Raw genomic sequence first — 22912 nt, 5'->3', positions numbered from 1 at the left:
ACCATGGTGCGGTCATTCCATGGAGGCTGAATTCCAGTTAGTATGCATAATGAAACGTGGCCCATTCTTTTTCCAAGGAACTTGGTAACACTTTGAGCCTGAAATGTCATCTGGTATCTGATGGTGACTTATGAGGGATGGGTCAAGTTCAGCAATCTCCAGAGTGAAAAATCAGTCAGACTGAACAATAAGATTTAATTTTCTTTGACGGGTACAAGTGTAACTGCTAAATTAAGGGTTAGAAATATACAAAAGTCAAGCAAATAAAGATTTAATTTTTCTGCAGTGTTTACCAATAAATAGAAGACCTGTATCCCCAGAAAGAAAAAACAAATTTTCTCTAATACTTTGCTTAATTAAAGAAAATTGGGACCAACTTGCAAGAGATCCCTAGGGAGCTTCTAAGCAACTCCATGTAGTGTCAGGAATGTAGCATTTGGTCCTGCTGAAAGGAATGGCAGAACTGCCACTTACGTCAAGATCCAGCTGCAGGTCACCTGCCCAGTCAGTGGGGAATGGCAGAAATCCCCAAGAGCTCCGGCTCACTCTCAGGTCTGATACCTGAGTGGGCCCAGTAAATGTCCCCTCTCCAAGAGCAAAAGGTGCAGCACCTGTACAAACAGTGCTTGTGCCCACAATGAGATGGACCAAGCAGTTGCTGAAATAGTACCTTGTGCTTGGAGGCAACCTGTACACACCAGTAAGTCACAAGGTCCATTTGATGCCAATTTTTTTCTCTCTCTCAAGACTGTCAGGCACCTGATTTCTCCCTGATCATCAAATGCTCCCCAACTGGTCCCTCACGTGTGTGCCACACTATTACCCTCATATCATGGACCTTCTTTCTGCTTAGTGTAAGCTAATGACCCCTGGGCTAAACATGATTACTGCATACTGATGTGTGAAATACATACAGACCAATTTTTTTCATGTGCTTCTGACCTCCAGTAGACCAAACAGACAGAATAGGTGGGAGGAAGCCACAGCAAGTAGTGGAATATCTAAAATATTTAGTGGGGGAGAAAGAGTGAGCCATGTCTTTCCAGCAGCACCTCAGTGTGTCAGGCCTGGCTTTAATCAGGGCTACCAGCCATCAATTTCATGCACAATAAAACTCATGGCAGAAATGAAAAGATGTAAAGAAAGCAGATGAAAAAGACAACCAACTGTATGTAACAGAAAGTCTTAACAGGCTCCTTCCTTTCAAAGGGTTGCTGCCAGCTTGCTTTTATTTATCTTGGAAATGAAATCATCATGCAAAAAGGTTTTGTCTTAATTAAAATTTCCTGTTGTCCCAAGTGCAGATGTGTGGTGGGTGTGAAAGGAAATTAGTGAGTAAGCTGTGGGTAGAATTCTCTTTCCTGGTGAATCCAGGCAGTAATCAGTGATACTAAATTTCAGGAAGGTTTAAGTCAGGGAAAACAACACGATCTATCTGTTTCAAACAAACAAAGCAAGAGAAAGAAAAGAGAAAAATACTTTTCTCACATGCAGCATGAGTTCAAATTAAAAAAAGACTATTCAGCTCACGTATCTAGCAGTACAAAAAGTAACATTGCTAATGTAGTGTTGTCTTAATTTAATTTTTTTTTCTTGGCAGCAAGGATTCAAGCCAGCGTTTTGCAACCAGGACCTCATTTACAATTTATGTAAGTAATTCCTATGTACAAATATAAAGTAAGCAACTCTTATTGTAAAATCTGAGCACTCCTTTAAACATCATATTTCTCCTCATGTTAGACTGTGTAAACACTTATTTATACCAATCCATGACAGCACATAAAGTGCCCATCCACGACTGAAAGTAATTTATTTATATTATTCAAAAGGAAAACATTACATTTTGTTCTACTGCAATAATAAAACTGTTTTAATATATAATTCCAGGAGGTACAATTTTGCCTTAAATGATTTTTGAGTGTAAACAAATTACTTCCCATTAATCTTTGCTTTTCCACTAGATTTTGAGTCCCAGTTGTTCAATTTGCAGTGACAGTCAGCTTCTTGCCACTAGTTTTCTGGTCTGCTACATCTCTAAATTGCACTTCCAGGAGAGACTGTTTCTTTTCATGCAGATTGAACAACATTACTGGCAACACAATGAGCAAAAACATTAGGGAAATGAAAAGCAATGTTGAAGTTGCAACCCATGGCACAGATCATTAGATAATTACATCAACATTCATGATAGTGGAAATTTAGGGAACAACATTTGTATTGCCTGGCCCACTAAGCATATCTGTGCACACCTGTAATTTTTAATATAAGAGACTTGCAATCATAATACTGGCCCCATACTGAATCTTCAGCAGTAATTCACATGGCATGGCTTTCTGGAGCTGTCTTTTAACTCCAGGGATTATGCTGTCACAGTCAACTGAAAGCTGAACCTTGATCTGCAAATTCCAAACATTAGAATCACACAATTGTAAAAGCTGGAGCTGCAAAAGTACTATCACTTTGTCCGAACCTTCAATCTGCCAGAACAAGATTATCATCTTATCTCTCAGAGTGCTTTGTCGAGTTCAGTTCCCTATGTTACAGAAAATGTGTGGTTTTCTGCACCCTTATATCATACTTTTGCATTTTTCTCCTCCTTTCTACTGTCCACTCAGGAATTGCCCTACGCTCGCTCCCAGCATGAGCTACTCTGCCTTCCATGTCTCCTGAAGAGGCTGCCCATGCCCAGACTCGGGAGGAGGAGAATGCACAAGGTGTTTGTGCAGGATGGCTGGATGTCAGTGCCATAGCAGAGTGAGGACACTTTAGCAGGCAACCCAGGCTTGTCTCCTCCTCCAGCACAATATGAGTACTCTGCAGTGTAAGAGACTCTCCTATCATAGACATCATCCTTGTATCACACACAAAGTCTTTTCTTTCTCAGGCATTTTGTGTTACTGTTCTGCCCATTCATCTCCCAGGCATCGCTAGAGCCCCTTGCCACCATCAATAATTATCTGTAAGTACCTGTGTGTGTCAGCAAAATGCTCTCCTGCATCATTCCATTGAAACAAACTCTCCCTCAGTGTGCAAACTCTGCCCTGTGGCCCTGTCTGGAGCAGAAGACCATGGCAGGCATTTATGTATTGCTCTACAGGACAATACATAAATACATAAATACAAAAAAACAGAAGCAAATTGCCCCACTTTTTCTGAGGGCACCAATGTCTACTTACAGAAATCCTCTTTGAGACCCTCATAGGTGCCTTATCTGGTTCAAAGGAGAAATTTGTGTACACCAAGACAACAATAAATGACTCGAATTGCCTGCCACATCAGACTGGGAGACATACAGCCTTCACAGTGGTCTGGCTCTCTTTACAGACAATGGGGACAAGAACTGCAGTGACAGTGTGCTGGCACATAGGTGCCTCATTCACGTGCTGTACTCAGTCCTGCCCTCCTCCTTGGAAAGAAGAATAATGTCCTGACTTGATTGTACAATGTGTGATGATCAAACACTTACAGGAGGTGGTTGTTCATGTCTCAGATCTACTTTTTTTCCTTCAAGGACCAAAATTCCGTTTTCATCTGTGTGGCAACTAGCATTGTAGACCCAACATGGCAGCTGCCTTTCCCTGCTGACCATCTCCTCTAAGGAAAAGGGAGGTGATTTTTATCCTTACCGTATGAGCAGCAGCAGACAGGGGGGTTCTCTGAACCGGAGTGCGCCTGTGACTGCGGTTATCCCACAGGACAATCTGGCCAGAGTATGTTCCTCCAACAACCAGATTTGGGTGAAAGCGGGCAAAACAGACTGACATCACAGAGGACTGCAGGAAAAGAGGTAGAGAAAAGAGAAGTTACATGGTCAGCCATCTTCAGTTCTCTCCCAAGGGAAGCAAACTGTAATTAGCACTTTGTGTTTTAGGAATCACTGTATGAACTTTATTCATGCTCCTTGCACACTAGAGCATGAATACTAATGAGTATTCATACTAGAGCATGAATACTAAAGAGCATTCTACTAAAGCAACAGGACACATGCAAAGAACTAACTTGGACCCTAAAATGTGTTGTGTCATTGGTCCCAGGGAAAATATAGGATGAGTCTGAGCATGATGCTAAAAACCTGAGATAATCTCTCCATGACAGTGATGGTAAAGTGCTTAATTTCTTTTCCAGAAGTGAGAACTTCAACTAACCAGATCCCAGCCAGCCAGAGAATGGCATCCATGACATCCTATCAAGGAGAGCTCTTCCACTCTTTCTCCTATACATTTTAACTCAGGCAGTTTGAAGCAAGTCTGTGGATAAAACCCTCCAAAGTTCACCTCAAGGTGTGCTGTTTTGAGAGCATCAGCTGACAAGCTGTGTCTCATTGTTGGATCAATGACTGATTCCTCTACCAAGGTCTTCTAAGAACAAAGGGAACCATGCTTTACTTTACACTGTTTAAGCAGAACTGAATTTTTCTTCATCCTCATGGCAGCTGAGTTATCTTTGTATATTTTCTTTAGCTGAGGATGCTTAGGAGCCAGGCCGGTGTGATGGGTCTCCTGGCTACCTGGTAGAGCATCCCACAAGCCAGTATGGAGACTGTTATCCATCCCAACTACCACTTTTCAATGTCTTTAAAATAATGCAACAGCTGAAGTCTTCAAGGGAACAGTCCCCAGACCTTCATATGCCTACAAGCTTCAGCCAAGAGCAAGAAGCAGTAACTCCTTCAAGTCTTCCATGCTCTTCTTAAATAATATATTTTTATATATTATTTTATATAATTGGCCTGAATGTTATGTCTTTATTTTATGCAAATCTTTTTTTATATTTTAATGACTGGATATTTTGAAGTATTGGTATTCCTATCTGGGAACACACTTTACCCGCTGACAAAGGGTTAACTAAATTACCATATTTCATTTGCATAATAGCATGGCAGACATTTCAGTAAACTTTGTTGAATTAGGAACACTGGAGCTGCCAAGCTGAACTAGACCCAGTGTCTACTTAGGTAATGACCCTGTCTCTGGGAGATGTGCATGGGGTTGTAAAACCTTTGACTTGGGCAGATGTGTTGCCTCCTTTTCCTACTGCTCCTCATGAGGATTTCCAGTGGCTAGAGACTGATTTGAACTCACAAGAGACTTGAAACCCCTTCTGATAAGGCTAGAATTAATTATGCTAACTCTTGATGCCTATAACTAGGTTATAAAGAATAAAGTAAAATGGGAAGTTTAAACAGTTTTTACTGAATTAATGTGGCTGCCTGATATAAATTGTTTAAAGCCAGATTATATGCTAAGTGAATTTAATAGACATACTTACAGCATACAGCAGTATATTCATTACTGGGGTTTTTTGACCTTGATAAGCTAATCAAGACAGTGAAAAAAGCTGCAATTACCTTTTTTGTTCCCCACTCTCTCTGGATACTCCTGGCTTTTCACTTGACATCTTTATACTTTCCCCTCTTGACTAATGCTTCTGCATACATTTCTCTTTTGTTATATGGTCTAGCACCTAAGGACTAGACAATTAGTGTACATAAATGCCTATTTTAGTCTGTAACAAGTCCCTATTTTAGTCTGTGTCTAAGTGCTTGAGCAGAGCAATTCCATTTTGGTCAGTCATCACCATGAGAGGTAGCTTCCAAACACCATTTCCAAAGGACCTAGCTTTACAGAAAAGAAACTCCACCCCTAAGGAACAGGATGTTGGTACTGTTAAGAGGGATTAAGACTCAGCTACACTGCAGCTGCCATCCAGTTTCCACAGATTTTCCCCACACTATAATTAAAACGACCCTACAGCACATGTTCTACATTTTATCTCTTTGTTTAATGGCTTCATGAGTTGTTTTAATCAACCCCTCTCATTCCTTATAACTAAGCTGACAGATATTCTTACATGAAGGGAAATAGCCAGATGATTTTAAAATAGTACAGCTCCACCACTGGGTACACCCCACAGCAGCTACAAGGCTCCACATGTATTTTAAGAAACCCCAATTCAAACAGCCATTCCACAACAAAGTTCCCAAGTTTGTCCCAAACAAACTTGGGAGACTCTGAAGCAGGGCAAAGAAGCCAAGTGGACAGTGTATTTTTAAAAGTTCTGCTTTCATGGTTAGCATGTTTTTGCATTTAGAATGCCAGAATACAGTTGAATGGTCAGGATATAAACTGCTAAAGTGTGTTTTTCATAAAGTTCAGAAATAACCTACAGACATGACACGGACTTGAGTTCTCTGCACTGCTTCTAGTTTTACATCTCCTCCAAAGCAGCTTGCAGTCTTCAAAAGGTGAAATGTTCACATCTTTTTAATTATGTCAGTATTATTTTTCTATCCAATAAAAAATTCTGTCAAATATTAGAATTTAACAATTTAAGGACTCCATTCCATAGCACTTAATACAGTGATTATTGTCTTAAAATTAATGGCAGTAGTCAGATGAGTAAGGGCTGTAAGATTAAGCCCATTCATTTAACAACTTGAAAAGCATTCATTTCTTAGTCTTAATGGCAGAGAGTGGCTGACAGGTCTCCAGTCTGTCTGAACAGCTCTGTGCTCAAGGACAGCAGCAGAAACCATTCCCTGTAAGCCTCTTCTGCCCCCAGGCTGCCTCTTGTTTGCCTGTTCAAGTAGTCTTGTTCCTCTGAAACAGCTTTGCCACCGACTTCAAAGGGGGAGGAACCAGCACATGGTCAGGTTTTTAAAATAACAGCATATCCTTGGTTGCACTCCTGCCACACCCTTCTGGGGAAATCTCATGGCACTTTCCAATAGCAATGGTAAAGCTCCCCAGTTTTTCAGTTAGGGACATTTTATACTGTAGGTGCTTAGTTACCTGTGACAGTATATGGCAACAGCACATAAATAAATATAGAAGGAATCATGTCAGAAGGAATTCCACAGGGAGTTTAGTGTTCACAGCAGAGAAGCAGGATTTAAGGCCACGAGATTCCCAGCATTATCTTTTTATGGGTGCCACTAAGCATCAGTCTGTGCAACTGTCGGGACCCACAAGAGACAGGCAAAATCGGAGTGTCTGGTCATCTGCATTCCTCTGAATTGCAGTGTGCACTGAATCACTTCGTATTTATTTCAGCCTAGTGCTCAGGTGTTTTCTCCCTCTGTGCAAATACAGCCTACTGGGTTTTGCTTTTTCTGTCTCTCCTTACCTTTATCAATGCCCTTACTAAAATATTTCTGGTGCTTCTGGCTTTGTGAACTTCCACCCAGATGTTGTACTCTTAGTGGGGCCACAATACTGGTGCTGCTGCCTGATCCCCTGTGCATGCTCTGCCTCCAAGGGCCAGAGGGGGAAACCTGAGTTAGTTCCATGCAGAGCATTGCCCAAGCATAAGAGAGAGCTCAGGCTGCTAAACCTGGGGATTTTGCCGGGCAAACAGGCAATCCTGCTTCTCAAATGCTAAAGCTTCTGCTCCCAGCTGCTGCAAGTACTGCACTGAAAACATAATTAAGAAACAAATCATGAGATGTCCATTTGTTACAGCAAAGAGAGGGCTGGGCCTCACAAACAGAAGTGGTGCCCAGGCCTTGGAGAGGGCTGCAGCTGTGGGGAGGAAGGCAGCACTCTTTGCGCCCTGCCTTGGTGTGGAGTCAGGTCATCTCAGCCCATGGGGAGGAGTACTGTGGAGCACGGCTCCACATGATACCCTTTTGTTCATCAGTCCTGCTCTGCCTCCCTGCTCCTTCCCTCTCTCCTTCCCCACTAAAGCACTGATCCAAACAGGCCCCCAGCCCTCTTCAAGTGGCTGGCAAAGCTGTTTTTTATTTTAGAAGCTTAATACAGCCCAGATTTGGATTAATTATGGCATATCCCGTCAACCACAGGTACACGTGCTTGGGACAGACAGACATTTAGCTTCTCCCTACTGAGAAGCCTGACCTCAGTACCCACATGTGATGTGTGCAAGGCCCTGGAGACTCAGCTGTCTCTGCTCATGTCCATACGCTCCGATGGCACTCTGCCCAGCCACCAGTCAAACAAGTTCACAAAGGCCTGGGTGCTAAATAATAATAACTCTCCATAGGCAGTGACTACTGCCTTCAGCCAGACTTCTTCTGCAGGAAGCCACCCCCGGAGCCAGCATTGCCATACTGGTGCCATATGCCTACGCCTGACACCAGATGTATCTCAAAACAATACTTTGTCAGTGGGAAGAAGCAATCTGAGGAGTTCACAGGGATTTCTAGGCTCCAGAAGATCAGGTTATATTGCAGCAGGCTCTCAGGAAGCTCCTGGGTGGATTTTCTAGCTGAGCACATGCATGTGAAAAAGCACTACCATCAGTGGCATGCTGCTGTGGGTCACTGTGACACAGACAACTGCAGGCAATGAAATCAACTGCAGCTGAGTTCATAGAATCATAGAATATGCGGAGCTGGAAGTGAACCATCAGGATCATCGAGTCCAACTCCTGCACAGGACCCATTAAGACTCCTCATGTGCTGAGAGCCTTGTCCAAACACTTCTCGAACTCTGTCAGGCTTGGTTCTGTAAGACTTTCCTGGGGAAGCTTGTTCCAGTGCTGAACTGCCTTCTGAGTGAAAAACCTTCTCCTGATATCCAACATAAATCCCTCCTGATGCAGTTTCATGCCTTTTCCTTGAGTTCTGTCACTGGTTATCGCAGAGAAGAGATCAGTACCTGTCCCTCCTCTACCCCTCATTAGGAAGTTGTGACTGCCACATGATCTCAGCTGCTTCTCACATGGCTTCCACTCCACACCCTTCAGCATCCTCATGGTCTTCCTTTGGCCACTCTTAATAGCTTAATGTCCTTTTTATATTGTGACACCCAAAATGTTCATACATTATTCAAGGTGAGGCCGCCCCAGAGCAGAGCAGGACAATCCCTTCCCTTGCCTGGCTGGTGATTCTGTGCCTGATACACCCCAGGACACAGCTGGGCCTCTTGCTGAAGTGGCAGATCCTTTTCTGTGCTTGAGGGACTGAGAGTGGAGGGACAAAGCTGTTGTAGTGCTCCTTAGCTGAAACCATGAAAAGATGCTGTACTCATAGTTCTTCATCCATAGGAACTGAATAACAGGGACTGAATCACTGATCACTTATGTCTGCACTCCTGAGGAACAAATAAATAAAGAGGAAGGCCAGAAGTACACAAGCAACTTACTCATAACCTTTTGTTCTCAGTCCTGCTCATCAAGAGCAGCATTTACAGAGTCTAAGCACTCACAATCCCTCTGAGAGCTGCCCTTCTTCTGACCAGGCAGTCAGGAGACCTTTTCATTCCTCCATTGCTATACACACATATACCTGGTCCCCTACATCATAGGGGTGATATAGTTCAACTGCAAATGTGGATTAAAACCATCATCTAGAAATAAACCAGAAACTGAATTATTAAATAAAGTCATTTTTTCGTGACCAGTGATGGACTGAGAATAATCATGGAAAGTAGCAGTATCAGATCTGAGCACTTTCTCTGATTTAGGGACATTTCTCTGGTTTTCCATCTCAAAAGGTGTGAGATATCTTGAAAGAGGCAACTTTAGGTGACTTTGCTTTGGCTACTGAGATATCTGGTACTGTACACTGAAATAGAACCTGTGCTCCTTCCAAGAGTCCTGTTTGTTTTTAGTACCTGCTATTGTGAGTTAGGATATTTCTGTGTTTCATATAACTGTCTAAGTATAATTAGTAGTAATAAGAGAACAGCAGACAGAATAGCAACAGAATTACAGCTGGTTTTGAAATTAAATTTGAAAAGGGAGTTAAAATATGATTTATGTGTACAAAAACCTGTACCAAAGAGGTAACCTCTTAATTCTAAAAACTTAAAATTCCAAGACTTCTGCTCCCCTCCAACTGTCTTCCTATTGAACTATGAAACAACATCTGAAAGATTTTGTGCTGGAGATTATTTGCGGTACCATACAAGATTCGTCTCTACTAAAAATAAAATAAAAGCAGTTGACATCCTTCACATATTAAAAAATAAATAAATAAAAGCCAACAAACACTTCTTCAAACCAAATGTCAGAACTCTGTTTAATTAAAAAAAGGAAGTTTATACTTGGTTATGGTGTGTGTCGACATCTACCCCTTTGATTTACAAGAGTATGGACGGGAAAGAACAGATTGCTTTATTCAAGAGAAAGAAAGGAGGGAGGGGGCCCAGTGTGACAGGAAAGAGTGTAGGCTGTATTAACTTCAGTGCTTGTTAAAACATGAAGGATTAATGGTAGAAAGGGAGGGAAGAATTGTGAATGTCTCCAGTTTAGGATCTTCAAAAATGTTTGGGGATTCTAAGAATGTCTCACCAGACCACATGAAAGCTGAACAGAGAGACTCAGCCACACGACTGCTCTAAATCCAAAGCTGGTATTGCTCCACTTATACCATCAAACCAATGGAGCTGAAATGTAGCCACAAATTAAATTTATTTTTATTGAAAAAGTACTAAGTCCTTAAAAATAAGGAAAAGAGTATGTCAGGAAATGCAGCCTTTCTTAGCTGAGTTTACAGGGTAGGTAGCTCTGGCATCTAACCTCAGTGCTGACATCTGAGTATTGCAGTAGAATGAGACACTCTGCCCAAGTCTGCAGAAAGGCAATATCCAGCCTTATGACTTCATTTTAAATAGAGCAGAAAGCTGGAGCTTTCTGCTTTCATCTCTGTAACTGCAGGTTCAGCCCATGTAACTACAGGAGAAAAATAATCAGGAGAAAAGTTCACAAGCTGCCTTTGCAAATGGGAATCTACACTTCAGCCCTTCTGCAAAGTGCATTTGCTCTTATTATTAATTCAGCAGGGTCATGGTGACTCGGAAAAACAGCAAAACTGCTTGCTGTATTGCAAATGCAGATAATCCTGACACTTCTCAAATTTAATATGGGGAGATCCTGTGTGCCTTTATCCATGACTGCAGCAAGGAGTCAATTCAGTAACCCTGAATTACTGCACACACATGCAGTGAGAATACCGTCTTTGCTGAGCATCATACTGTCTTTGTTAGACTGATGATGAGATGATTAAAGCCTGGAGAAATAAGGAGTAATTTCATAACAACAGCAAAATAAAGTTTTCTTTCCCCCCAGCTTCTTAGATGCTAAGTACCCAAATATGTTTGTTTTCTCTGATTAGGATCTGGCTGCTTATCAGATCTCAGGGTCAAACAATTAATGTCTGTGTGCTTGCATGCTGGAGAAGCAAACACTTCCTTGGTTTATCTATTTTATTTAGGTCATGATACTCTACAGTTATTCACAAGCACTCTTAAAAGTTTTGATTGAATTATTGACAAGTTTGAAGTGATGGGTCTTCACCACCCTCACAGGCCTGGAGCCTGAGGGCATGTGTCTCTGGGTGGAGCACAGAGACCTTCTGCCATCCCCGCTCATTCCACAGGCTGGCCACAATTTGGAGCAGATGGTGAGTGTCAGCTTGGCAGTCTGGCATGTCGCTTGCAGGCAGCAGGGCTCATGCTTTGGCTGCTTTCAGCTCAGCATTAGCCAAAGGCTTCTGGACCAGAGCTGCTATACATGTAGGGTCATGGTGTCACTGCCTGCTGCTGCTGCTAACTATAGCTGCAAGTTTTGTGGCACAGAGACTACTTTATTATGATGGGCTTGTAACAAAATCCCTACTAAAACATCTCAGTCTGATGAAGGCCTCTAGAATTGAGCAAACAATAGCATTACCTGAAAAACTTACTTGGTGCAATGGTTAGAAATGCCAGATATTTATATCAGATATTTTTATTTATAATAAAATATTATTTTAAGTACTGCAAATGAAATCAGATCTAGAAAGGCGCATACTCAAAACATCATGCAAACCAAAGCCTTCTGTAAGTGTTGCAGTTAGCCAAGTCCTAAAGTATCTCTGAAGGTGAAGCCACTTCTATATAGCAATTACCTGGGGAACCTGGCTGTGAGGGACAAATCCAGGAATTTTGGTCACTCTTCCTGAATTACTTCTGCATATTATCTCTTGGATATTATCTGATATAGAACATAGGTGCAATCTTGGCAGTCAGCCCCATGCTCATAAAGTACCCCAGCCATTTGTCTAAACACTTAAGCTTTGTAATGCTGCACATTTGTCCAGGCAGAATCTCCTTCCTGCTGGAAGCAGGACCAGGCCTCAGGAGTGAGGTTTAAGAGTCCCTGTCCAGAGGTGTTCCCATCTAACACTATGCAGAAGTAGAAGAGATCCCCCAGAGACTGAGCTTAGGCTGGGATTTTGGTGTCCTGAACTCTCCTCCTCACTGTGAAAGCACAACAGATAATCACTTGATGGCAAGTCCTGGAAATACCAGAGTCAGACTTTAGAGAGCCCACAGAGGTCGCAAATTCCAGATCTGGAGAACAGGAATAGAAACAGGAGTTATTCTCATGCTCTGGGGATGGTTTTGTGGTTTCTATGGCAGCAGTTCCTCAAACCAGTGCATCTGATCAACAAAACTAAGTGAAGCCACAGATGAATTAGAAACCAGTACAGATGCTGCAAGAACAATTATCTACAACTCAGCCTGTGAAGTTGGGTGTAGTAGTCACAGCTGCTTGTAAGAGAGTCACAGATAATTCTCAAGTGTAGCACTGAGTCCAAACCCCCACAAGAAATGCAAAGGCCATGAGAACCAAAGCACAGTCAGAAGATCAAACATACTGAACCAAGAGCACTTTAAAGCCCCAGATGAGGAAAGAACTTAGTAAGTCCATCTTTTCTCAGAAGTCCATGAACTTCATTCTAATTAATTCTTCTAAGTTCTCCATTATTTTAATGACTCAAAAGCCTGCCTACAGCCAAGCAAATTGGTAAGTGCTTTCCTAAACAAGCAATTTTTAAATTCAGGCCTTCTGAAAGCAAATGACCTTCATTCTGTGAGGAAAGAAGGACACCCTCACGTTCAGATGGTCCTGGGAAGACTCCATAGACTTAGAGACAGTCTCAACCTAGCACTCTTCCACATCAATATCAAACAGGGAAGGGAAAACAAGTATGAGCTGTCAGAGACAGACTCACTGAATTACCAGTGTTGGGAGGCACATCTAGAGATTGTCTAGTCCAAGCCCTTGGTCAGAGCAGAGTCAGCTGGAGCAGATTGTTGTTGGCTGTGTGTGGCTGGGTTTTGACTGTCTCCATGGATGGAGACCCCATTGCCAGCTCGTGTTGAGTTTCTCATCAACCAACACCCCCAAGTCCTTCCCCACAGGGCTGCTCTCAATCCCTTCTCAGTCCAGCCTGTATTTGTGCTTATTGCCTCTCCCCAGGTGCAGGACCTTGCACTTGGCCTTGTTGAACCTCATGAGACTCTCATGACCCACTTCTCAAGCCCATGAAAGTCCCTCTGGACGGCATCCCTTCCCTCCAGCGTGTCAGCTGAGCCACACAGCCTGGTGTGGTCAGTGAACATGCTGAGGGTCCTTCAATCCCACTGTCCATGTGTCTGATAAAGATGTTAAACAGTGCTGGTCCCAACCCTGACACCTGAAACACCATTTGTCCCTGGTCACCCCTTGGACACTGAGCCATTGACCACAACTCTTTGAGTGCAGCCATCCAACCAATTCCTTATTCACCAAGTGTTCCATCCATCAAATCTATGTCTCTCCAGTTCAGAGACAAGGGTGTTTAGCAAATGTGGTGGTTTGACCAGGAAGAAGTGGGAATTCTGGGAAGCTGTGGTCAAACCAATGAAGGTTTTGAGTTTGAGACTGGCACCTGGTGTAGCCAGTGGGGTTTGGACACACCTCCGAGAATACACAGGGGTTAAAAAGCAGGGCTCTGCCCCTGGCAGGCTCTCTTGGGACGTCGCGGCGAAGAGGTCAGATCTCCCCCCCGTCCAGCCGCTGCTGCTGGGCGGGGGAGGGGCAGCCACGTGGTAGGCCCTGGGCCTGGACAGAGATGGGAGGTGAGGAGGCCCTCGAGGATGGAAGGGTGGAAGACCCCAGGGAGTCAGCCCTCGGGCAGCCATTCCCCCCCCCTCCCCCAGGAGGGGGAGAGAGAGAGCCGGCGACACCGAATGTGATAGCAGCTGGCCCAGGAGGAGAAGGGGGGGAAGAGTGCCCGGCCGGAGCGGCAGCGTGTGGGCAGCGTGTGTGGGAGTGCCGCAGCTCCGGGACAGAGACTGAAAGTTTTAACCCCTTTCTTTCATGATTGGGGCCTTGCAAAAAATGCTAATCCTCCTCGAAGCTGAATAAGAAGGGAGATAAGAGATGAGATGAGACAAGGACCTGGCCCGAAGAACGTGGAGATGATTGAATGGGGAGAGATGGTTTGGAGTGGCCTTTTTGGCTGGACTTTTCTTGTGGCCATGGACTCAGTTGTTCCTGTGACACAGAGACTGCACTTAGGGGGAAGCAGTGGCTCAGAACCAGGAGGGTTCATCGTGAGGACCCCCCGGCCCCAGGGGGTTGGAAAAATATGGGGGGGACAGATGTCCCAAAGCAGAGACTGTGCCTTTTTGGAGTGAGACAAGGCATCCTTGAAAGACAACCCTAAAAGCAGCTCTGGTCCATGCGCAGTGGTGAGAGCACTGGGCATGGAAGGAAGATGTCACAAGCGGCAAAAGGACTTTTTTTCCGGGCGGTGCCGAAGTGACAGGGAAGCACACGAGGTTTCAGTGTGTTTCCAGGGGAAGCCTATGGAACAAGAAGGACTCCTTTCCTCTTCATGAACTGAAGTTTGAGTATACTAAAGTGTGGTGCCAGGCTGGGCAGTTGGTGATTTGGGAGAATGTATCGGATTGGGAAAGTCAGGTAGTGGGGAGGAGGAAAGTGGTTTTTGTAAGGTTTTCAATTTTTTTTTCTTTTCCTTATAGTTTTTCCCTATTTCCCTGTAGTTTAGGTAATAAAGTGTTCTTTATGTTTAAGCTAAAGCCTGTTTTGCTTATTCCTGGTCACATCTCACAGCAGACACCAGGGTGAGGGCATTTTCATGGGGGCACTGGCTCTGTGCCAGGCTCAAACCATGACAGCAAGACAAGGTGAAATGCTCTGCATGAGTCCAGGTAGATTATGTCAGTCATATTACAACTAATAGACTTTTATAATTGCCCAAATCCATCATTTCCACTGATGTACCTTTTATAAGGAGTGTCACTGTGTAATTGGAAATAACTGAAAAGAATTGAAAATTAATTTAACATTGCACATAGATGTGGAGATTGAGAGACTTAGAGGCACAAATAAACAGCTATCTAGTGGAAACACAGGAGATACCACAGGCAAGTCTGTATTTAAGAATAAGGGTGAAAACATTAATTATTTTCACACTGTTCATTTCTGCTACAGTAAATTACTGTAGAGTAATTTACACTCTCATTCTAGTATCAGTAGCCTGATTCTGCACCCATAGAGCATTAGGAAGCAGCTAAGATCACAGAGGAATAAATGAAACCCATTATAGACAATTTTTAATTCCCCTTCCTCCAAGAAAACCTTAGTTTTCTTAAATTTCACATCCTGCTTTCCTCACCTGCAAGGCTATGCTCCTTGGTTTCTACAATTTTTTTCCATAAGTAGTCTTGTGGAAGAGGAAGGGTTGAGATAAGTGTTCTCCAGTCTCAGGGTGAAGCCTTAGTAACACTAAATCAGCATAGTTACACCATCTATGGTTGCTGACTCTGGAGTATCAGAGAACGACTTCTTGCTCAAAAACCAGCACCCCTGGGTCATTCACTCACAACAGTGATGGGACGTTTCACCATGCATCCTTATCCTGCCAGGAAGAATGGATTTATCCCAGAAAACTCATGTCAGTAGTTCTGCACAACTCCAATCCCAATTTGGCTTAGTAAATTTATGGAATAGACCAATAGATGTAAACATGAGATAGCAAATGTTAAGCATGTTTTTCTCTCCATGAAATGACTGGTGATATAGTATATGTTCAAGAACAATATAGAACTGAAGTGGGATTGATATTTTTCTTAACTACAAAAAAACCAAACAGTGCTATAAGAGCAATCAAATTAATTAATCACAGGTCCTAACACAATCTGGCACATTTTGTCATAGTGATTATGAAAACACTCTGATCTCTCCAATATGACAAATTGTTAAAAGCATATTGCTTCTTCTATTTAGGACATTTGCTTGTCATTTTATGCTGAAATAAATGTACTTTAACTTTTCTTTCTCTTTGCCCCATGGGAAACATCTTCCAAGGATAATATCAGTATCTCAGCCACGTGGCACGTGCTTCTCCTTTCCCTTTGTGGGAAGCCAGGAGTGCTAATCATCATTAAATCAATGTTGTCCACATACAAAAGTTCTTTTTAAGGAAGTACTTGTCAGTCATTCAGCCATGGGGGCAGAGGGCAGAAAACTGTTGATTTTAGACTTAAGGGAGTGGACAGTTGTATCCTGGGCTGTAATGATGGATTCCTTGGTTTCTGGGGCCTTTTACAGCAATTTAGAAGAGTAACTGTTTTATATTTTGTGCCAGGTAACACAAAAAGAGGCTTCACTCCTCACATAGAGCTCCCACAGAGACAAAAATCATGAGGTGAAATAATTTTCTTGAATTTAGACCAAATGTACTCTTCATTGCAAGTAGTTTGCACTGAGAACAGTTACATAACCCAAACAGAAAAGTCATGCCTATGGCTGTTTATCCATCATTTGCAGTGCAGCTAGGGAATTGCATAGTATTTTACATCCTTTATGGAAAAAAATTTGGTGGAAGGATCTCAGTGACTTATTGATTTCACATCTGATCCTGCACTTCTTATTCACCTAAAACCCTTTTAGCAATGGGAGTTTCAAATATACAAAAAATATTTAAAATGTAGTGTTCATATCAGCAAAGGAAAATTGGGTTCTTTTTTCTCTTCCTTCCTTTTTACACTAGGTTATGTCGAAATGTAACCAAATCAACAACTTCTAAACTATAAAACAACCCCAGGAACAATTGCAGCATTGGGTGATTTTTTTTTCTCTGCAATTTTGGGATAGTGTGACAAATCTGCATTTTTTTATCAACGGAGATTTTCAAAGTTGAACGAATAATGTCATGTGTTTGTAAGTATCAATAATCTAAGCCATCTGCAAAGGAATGGTTTTGCAAAGGCATCTCTTTCAGAACACTGTGGATTTTGTCACTGCTTGAGGTTTTGGCAAACCATCAATATCACTATAATTTTCTCCTATGAAATATAGTTTTTTGCAGAGTTTTTTTACAGAGTTTTTTTTTTCCCTTAGCTAGCTAAAGTTTAAAAATATTGCATGTCTAACTCAGCAGAGTCACAAGTTAGGCCTTCTCTGAATTGCATATTAGATGCCAGTAATTCAGGTATTCAAGTTATCAGTGAAATAAGGAAACTTAAAAAAAAATTGAATGCTCGCTGTATCAAGTAGCCAACATATTCTTTATATTTGGTCTGAAAGGAAGACTATGGAACTTAAGGAAGAGAAACAGCATCTTTAAGTACAGGTTCATTACAAATCTCTATTTTCACACTTGCAAAGAGCACAATGCTATTGCTAGTAGTGACAGTGTATCATTTAAGTGTATGATACCTACCCCCTCCAAAAAAGGCTTAGATGTGAGAACTGCCTGAAATTTTCTATCCAAGACAAGCAAAATTGTCACTTCCTAATTATTTGATTCATAATTGAAATCTCAGTTTCAAATGAGGAAGATGATCTGTGTTAAGCCTTGCTCTAAGCAAAGGAGCATTCTGTTGCTAGCAGATTTTGTATGTATAAACACAGTTCTCAAATAATTCAGAATGTTAACTACTAATAGGGGAACTACACCCACCTTTTGTAATAGCAGTCATTTCACAGACTGACATGGCTACAATTATTTTGTTATACAAATTGGCTTGTTGGGTGTGTCACTCTTCAGGGTTCTGTACAAGGCAGCAAGAGATCCAAGTCATCCTGGAAAAATCAACTTACAAAGGGTTTGTAAAGATGCAGTTAAAACCCAAGGGAAGGTATGCAACTTTGTGACATCTCTTTAGTCTAAATAATGATGTTTGTTTGCTCTCTGACCTTGCCTGGAAGAAGGTTTCCTTCTCCCACTCTTGATAAAAAATATAATGATTTCAGTTTTGTGGAAATTAATCAGGTTTAAGAGACTTTAGGACTGAAAGGTGAAGGGCTATGTAGAAAACATGGCATACTTGGTTTTGAAGTGCAGGTGTTAGTAGATTCCATGCTAACAGCTGTGGCACTTCAGCAGTAAAGCAGGACTGGTGATTTTGGGACTGGCTAAGACATTGTGGCACCCGAGCCAGAATATACATTTTCACATTTTCAGTGCCTTTTCTGTCCTCCCCCAATTTAAATGTCTTTGACAGGAGACAGGCGACCATGGGGTCCTCTTTGTTCCCCTCTATAAATCTGCTGCATGCAGGTCTCTTCTCTCACCTAAGACACCAAAAATCATTTCCAAGTACTACATTTAGCCTTCAGATGTGTGAATTAACTTCTGCTGACTGACACACAATCTCCTCACAAGTATTGGGGCACTAATCTTAGGCCAAATGATAGATATTTTTAATCAACAAAGTCTAGAAGTGGTGTAGCCTCCAATGGGAGGAGCAAAAAACCACAAGTGGTATCAGCTGAGGACAGAGGGAAGAATCCAAAACCAAAGCCTAAGAAACAAGATGTGGGCTCTTGCTTACTGACATCTACATGGCACAAACTGTGCTCTGTATTGCCATTTCTACATGGCAGAGGACAGAAGTTTTGAAACAGGAACAGAGTAAGTATGTCCTATCACAAGCTGTAGCTGAAACTCTTCTTCTCCCCCGGTCATATAGTTAGAACTTCGCCCAAAATGTAATTCAAAATGGCACAACTATGCACCTGCATTAATTATTACAGTGTGCAGATAACCATGCAGGCACAAATGTACGAGCAACAGCGTCCCAAAGAAAAGGCAGAGCTTACACAGCTCCATCAAGATCATCCTACCGATGATGCACAGCAGGAAACAAAACTGAAATGAAGAGAAAACAGCACCTTTATCTCTGAAGAAGCCCCCCCTTGGTATGATTGGCAACATTTGGGTCTGTGTTACACAAGTCAGCAACGAATTTGGGAGCCTGGGTGCTGAGGTATTCCCACTGTGACAGTTGCATCAGTGTCTTCACAGGCAGACAGTCAAAAGCCCAATTACCAGTGAACTACTATGAAAAAAGGAGGAATCTGATTCATGTTTAGGATCATAGGGTCATAGGGGAACTCAGGCTGGAAAAAACTTTCTCTTCCAAAGAAGGGATTTGTGGTTTTTTTTGCAAAATTTGCAGTCAGCTCAGAACCATATGTCTTCTTTGACATTTACTGATGACAGGTACCCTCTCTCACAAGAAACTGAGGAATTAGGTAAGTCAGCTTTGGAATTGGACATGCTGGATTTTTGGATTGATTTTACTTGGGAAAGTTTGTGAAGCTTAGAGAGAGTTCCGGGTCTTTCATTTTTTGTATGTCTCTGAAGACCTGAATCCTTGCTTGAAACTTAGCACTTATAAGGTGAGGAAGTTTTTGTGGAAAAGCACCAATATAACTAGAAGAGAAAATTTTCTTCATTTTTTAAGTGTTCCAACCATACTTTCTGGATTTTCCTCAATTTCTTGTAGTATTTCTTTTCTTTAGAAGCTCTGGAGGGACTGAGCTCTAGTCTGGCTGCCGCAGAGAAGGAAACTCAAGGACAAGAGGAAAAGGAGGATATTAGTCATTCAGGCTTTTACCTCAGCCTGTTCCACACACAAGTCTTGTGGATTTGGGCGCCCAGCACCTTTAGAAGGCAGGCTGCTGGAGCAAAAGGCACATCTAAAGGAATTTATGTTGATTTTGAAAGAGCAGACAACAACAAAGAAACCAGATCAGGAAAAAAATAAGGCAACTCTGGCCAATATCAGCCACTAAATATAGCCTTTCACTTACCTCAATGCATCTAATTCTAAGATATGCATTTATGACTCCATCCATTTAGTTGAAAAGGGAAAGACCACACCAGGATAAGCAATGAAGAGTGGTCAAACACATAACTTAATGGCAGTGTATGGAAGCCACTACAAAAAAGCTAGGGGAGAATGAAACATTTTGTGGTGCAGCTGAGTAGCTGATTTCTGTACCCAATCCACCAATATTTTCCAAGCATGGACATCTTTTCTTGAAATTAAAATAGAAAACACAAATCCCCTTTCCCACAAAAAACCTGACAGTTTAGTAAAAAGATGGAACTAACCAAGTAAATCTGACTGCATAGCATTTTAGGAAAAGGACAGAAATAGCTGCAGCTATTGAAAGTGATATACTGCTGAAATATTTTTGTGATTATACTAAAAGTTGATCTGACTCCTTGAAAGAACTCTTAAATGGTTACTGCTTCCTCAAATAAAAGCTACTTCATATGTGCTCTCCTGCTTTAAAAATACACTGACTGTAGTTGCTTCTAAGTGTCAGATCTGTACTTCTGACTGCCCTTTTAAGACATTTGGAAAAGACATAGCTGACAAAGAGGAAATTAGAAGATCAGGAAATAATCCACAATAAATCAAAAGACCTTCAATGCCGTAATATTTTTTTTTCTGTTATGATTAGATTGTGTGTAGTAAACCAGAATTCTTTACTTCACAATAACAATGCAGAGTCCCCCGAATCAGAAAGTACATTCAATTTGGTTTATTTGCACAAAACTAATATCTTTAGCTGTCTTCCTCGTCCACCCCTCCTCTCCTGAAATGATGGATGTTTGAGGCTGAGATCCAGACACCTCAACCAACTTTAATAACCCCTCTTCAGTTCCAGAAGAAAGGAAATGGTTTGTAATACCCTCAAGTCCCTTAGGTAACAGATTATTTCTTTTCCTAGTGACTTCTGTCTCTGCAGTTCAGGTCTAACCCAAAAGCTATGAGATCTGATAGAAGAGCAGTGCTGTACACATGCTAATAGGCTGAAAGAAGGGGTGTAAAGCTCAGACCATTATCTGCTAGCCCATCTACTGCAAACCCTGAGTTCTCATTTGCCTCACTTGTCCAGATATGTTGTTGCAAAGTTTCAGATACTTCTTCAGGTGATTCTGACTTAGAAAGCTTAGATCAGACCACCATGAAACAGAAACAACATCAGGGGCAGAGATGATGAGTAGTACAAATAATCCTCCTAATTCATGGGTAATGCAGATTTTTATTTGTATGTTCAAGGAAAAACACATAAAGAACATAAAAGCACTTCCTGAAAAAGACACAAATATGGAAAAACATGGTTGGTCCTACTCTATCAAGCAATGGTACAGGAGGGAATGTTCACATGCAAGGCCAGCCCTGTGCATTGCAGAAATCAATACAGGATTGAGCACGTGTGGAGTCAGGTCATCAATAACTGTGAGATACTACTTTTGTTTTTGTGACCTCCGCCTAAACACAAACCAGCAGTAGCTGAGAGAAGCAATGTGAACCACTGCTTAAAATTGTCCCAACTAAACCAAGGGAGACTCAATGCAATTTCCATGCTGTTCCTGGAATTCATTCCATCTCTGGATACTGCCAAACCAACCCAGCTAGGGTTGACTCATCTGCATGGTTTCATGAAGTACTTCTGAAAGGCTTGTGTCTTGCCTTTGGAATGCTCTGGATCACACCAAGAGTATGTGATGCTCCAGCATGGGGGAAGAGGACGTCCCTGACTCTTCCCTACAAAGATATTCCCAGTCTGCACTCTGCAGTATTTACTGCATGCTCAATTTATTTCTCACTACCTAAGGAAAGCATTGAGCATTCATTCCTTTGGCAAATGATATCATCTTCCCATTCCAGTTTTGCTTCTGAGACAGCAAATTTTGCTTGCATAGGAAAACAAACGAACAAATTGCCCAATCCTTCATTCTTCCCTGTTTTCCTAGTTCTAACATTGTGGTAAAGAAATGTATGATGAGCTACAGAGGAAAAAATCTGGGAGTCACAGCTAAAATACTGTCAGCACATAAGCAGAAATTTAAAAACTCAAAGAAGGGCAAAAATAAAACACATAGAAGAAAAAAACCAATTCCATGGGAGGTAAGAGTAGAAGCCATCAGGACTATTTTAGAAAGCATCTGATAGAGCGCATGGCAGTACACATGAATTAATGAGTAAGTATGTCTACTTGGCTAATTGTAACTTTTCCTTTAATGAGTATTAACTAAAATTGAACCCAGTACTGGTACACAACACATTGTAGAGCTATGAAATTTACTACTACTTAAATTGTATTAATGAGACAACAACTTAAAATGACTTTAAATTGGGTAAGAATTTCATATTTACAGAATACAGCACCCTTCACATTTCAGGAGTGAAATCAAATGTTTTTTGACCGGAGTTAGGGAAAAACATCATTGCCAGTAGATTTTTACATCATGGTCTGTCATGGCTGAACTTTAGCTAAAGCCCCTTGGTTCTGGCAACTTTCAGCATTTAACATTCTCCTATTTAAGATTAAAAACAGTGTCAGAAAGAGGTAAAGAACATAAAGAAATTCCATGGTACACATCTAGATAATATATCAGGAAAGACAGGAAAAGATTAAGGGTTCTAACTTCAAGAATTTACCAAATGTGCACAATTGGTATCTGAAGTTTTCCCTGCTGCAACTCCAGCCAGCTCTTTAGCTGTCCAGAGATGCTTCACAGATCTCTCTCTATTGATGTTAGCAGAACTCCTGAAGTGAAATTTCTTAGAAGTTTCTCAGAAATGCCTTCATAAACCCATTTATTGATTTGGCTTCTCAGAACTGGCTCGCAAAATCTCATAGACAGTTGCACCTGAAATGAGTTTCTACTTCCTTGTGTCTTGCTCTCTGAGCCCCAAAAATTGAAAGGCAAAAGGTATATTAGTCAGCATCTTGTAGGATTTATTGAGACTACTTTTTATAGAAAGTCATTGGGAAGGAAAATAGAGGGCTATTGGGGAAATACACTGTGTTTCCCCAACAAATTTCCACAGTACTATCAAAAGTACTGGATTTGGCCTTT

General features: G+C 41.7%; 1 protein-coding gene across 6 annotated transcripts in view; it reads right to left on the bottom strand.

Moving 5' to 3' along the window:
- Positions 1–22912, bottom strand: part of DYNC1I1 (dynein cytoplasmic 1 intermediate chain 1) — a 186653-nt gene that overhangs the window by 44300 nt on the left and 119441 nt on the right. For all 6 annotated transcript variants that reach the window (XM_064704345.1, XM_064704343.1, XM_064704341.1 and 3 more), the window contains exon 11: positions 3627–3773. In XM_064704345.1, the coding sequence (XP_064560415.1) occupies positions 3627–3773 (147 nt within the window). The remainder of the gene's footprint in view (positions 1–3626; positions 3774–22912) is intronic.

The sequence above is a fragment of the Zonotrichia leucophrys genome, chromosome 2 (assembly GCF_028769735.1).
Source record: "Zonotrichia leucophrys gambelii isolate GWCS_2022_RI chromosome 2, RI_Zleu_2.0, whole genome shotgun sequence".
Taxonomy (NCBI): Eukaryota; Metazoa; Chordata; class Aves; order Passeriformes; family Passerellidae; genus Zonotrichia; species Zonotrichia leucophrys.
The sequence above is the reverse complement of the archived record's forward strand: the minus strand, read 5'-3'. Positions and strand labels throughout refer to the sequence as shown.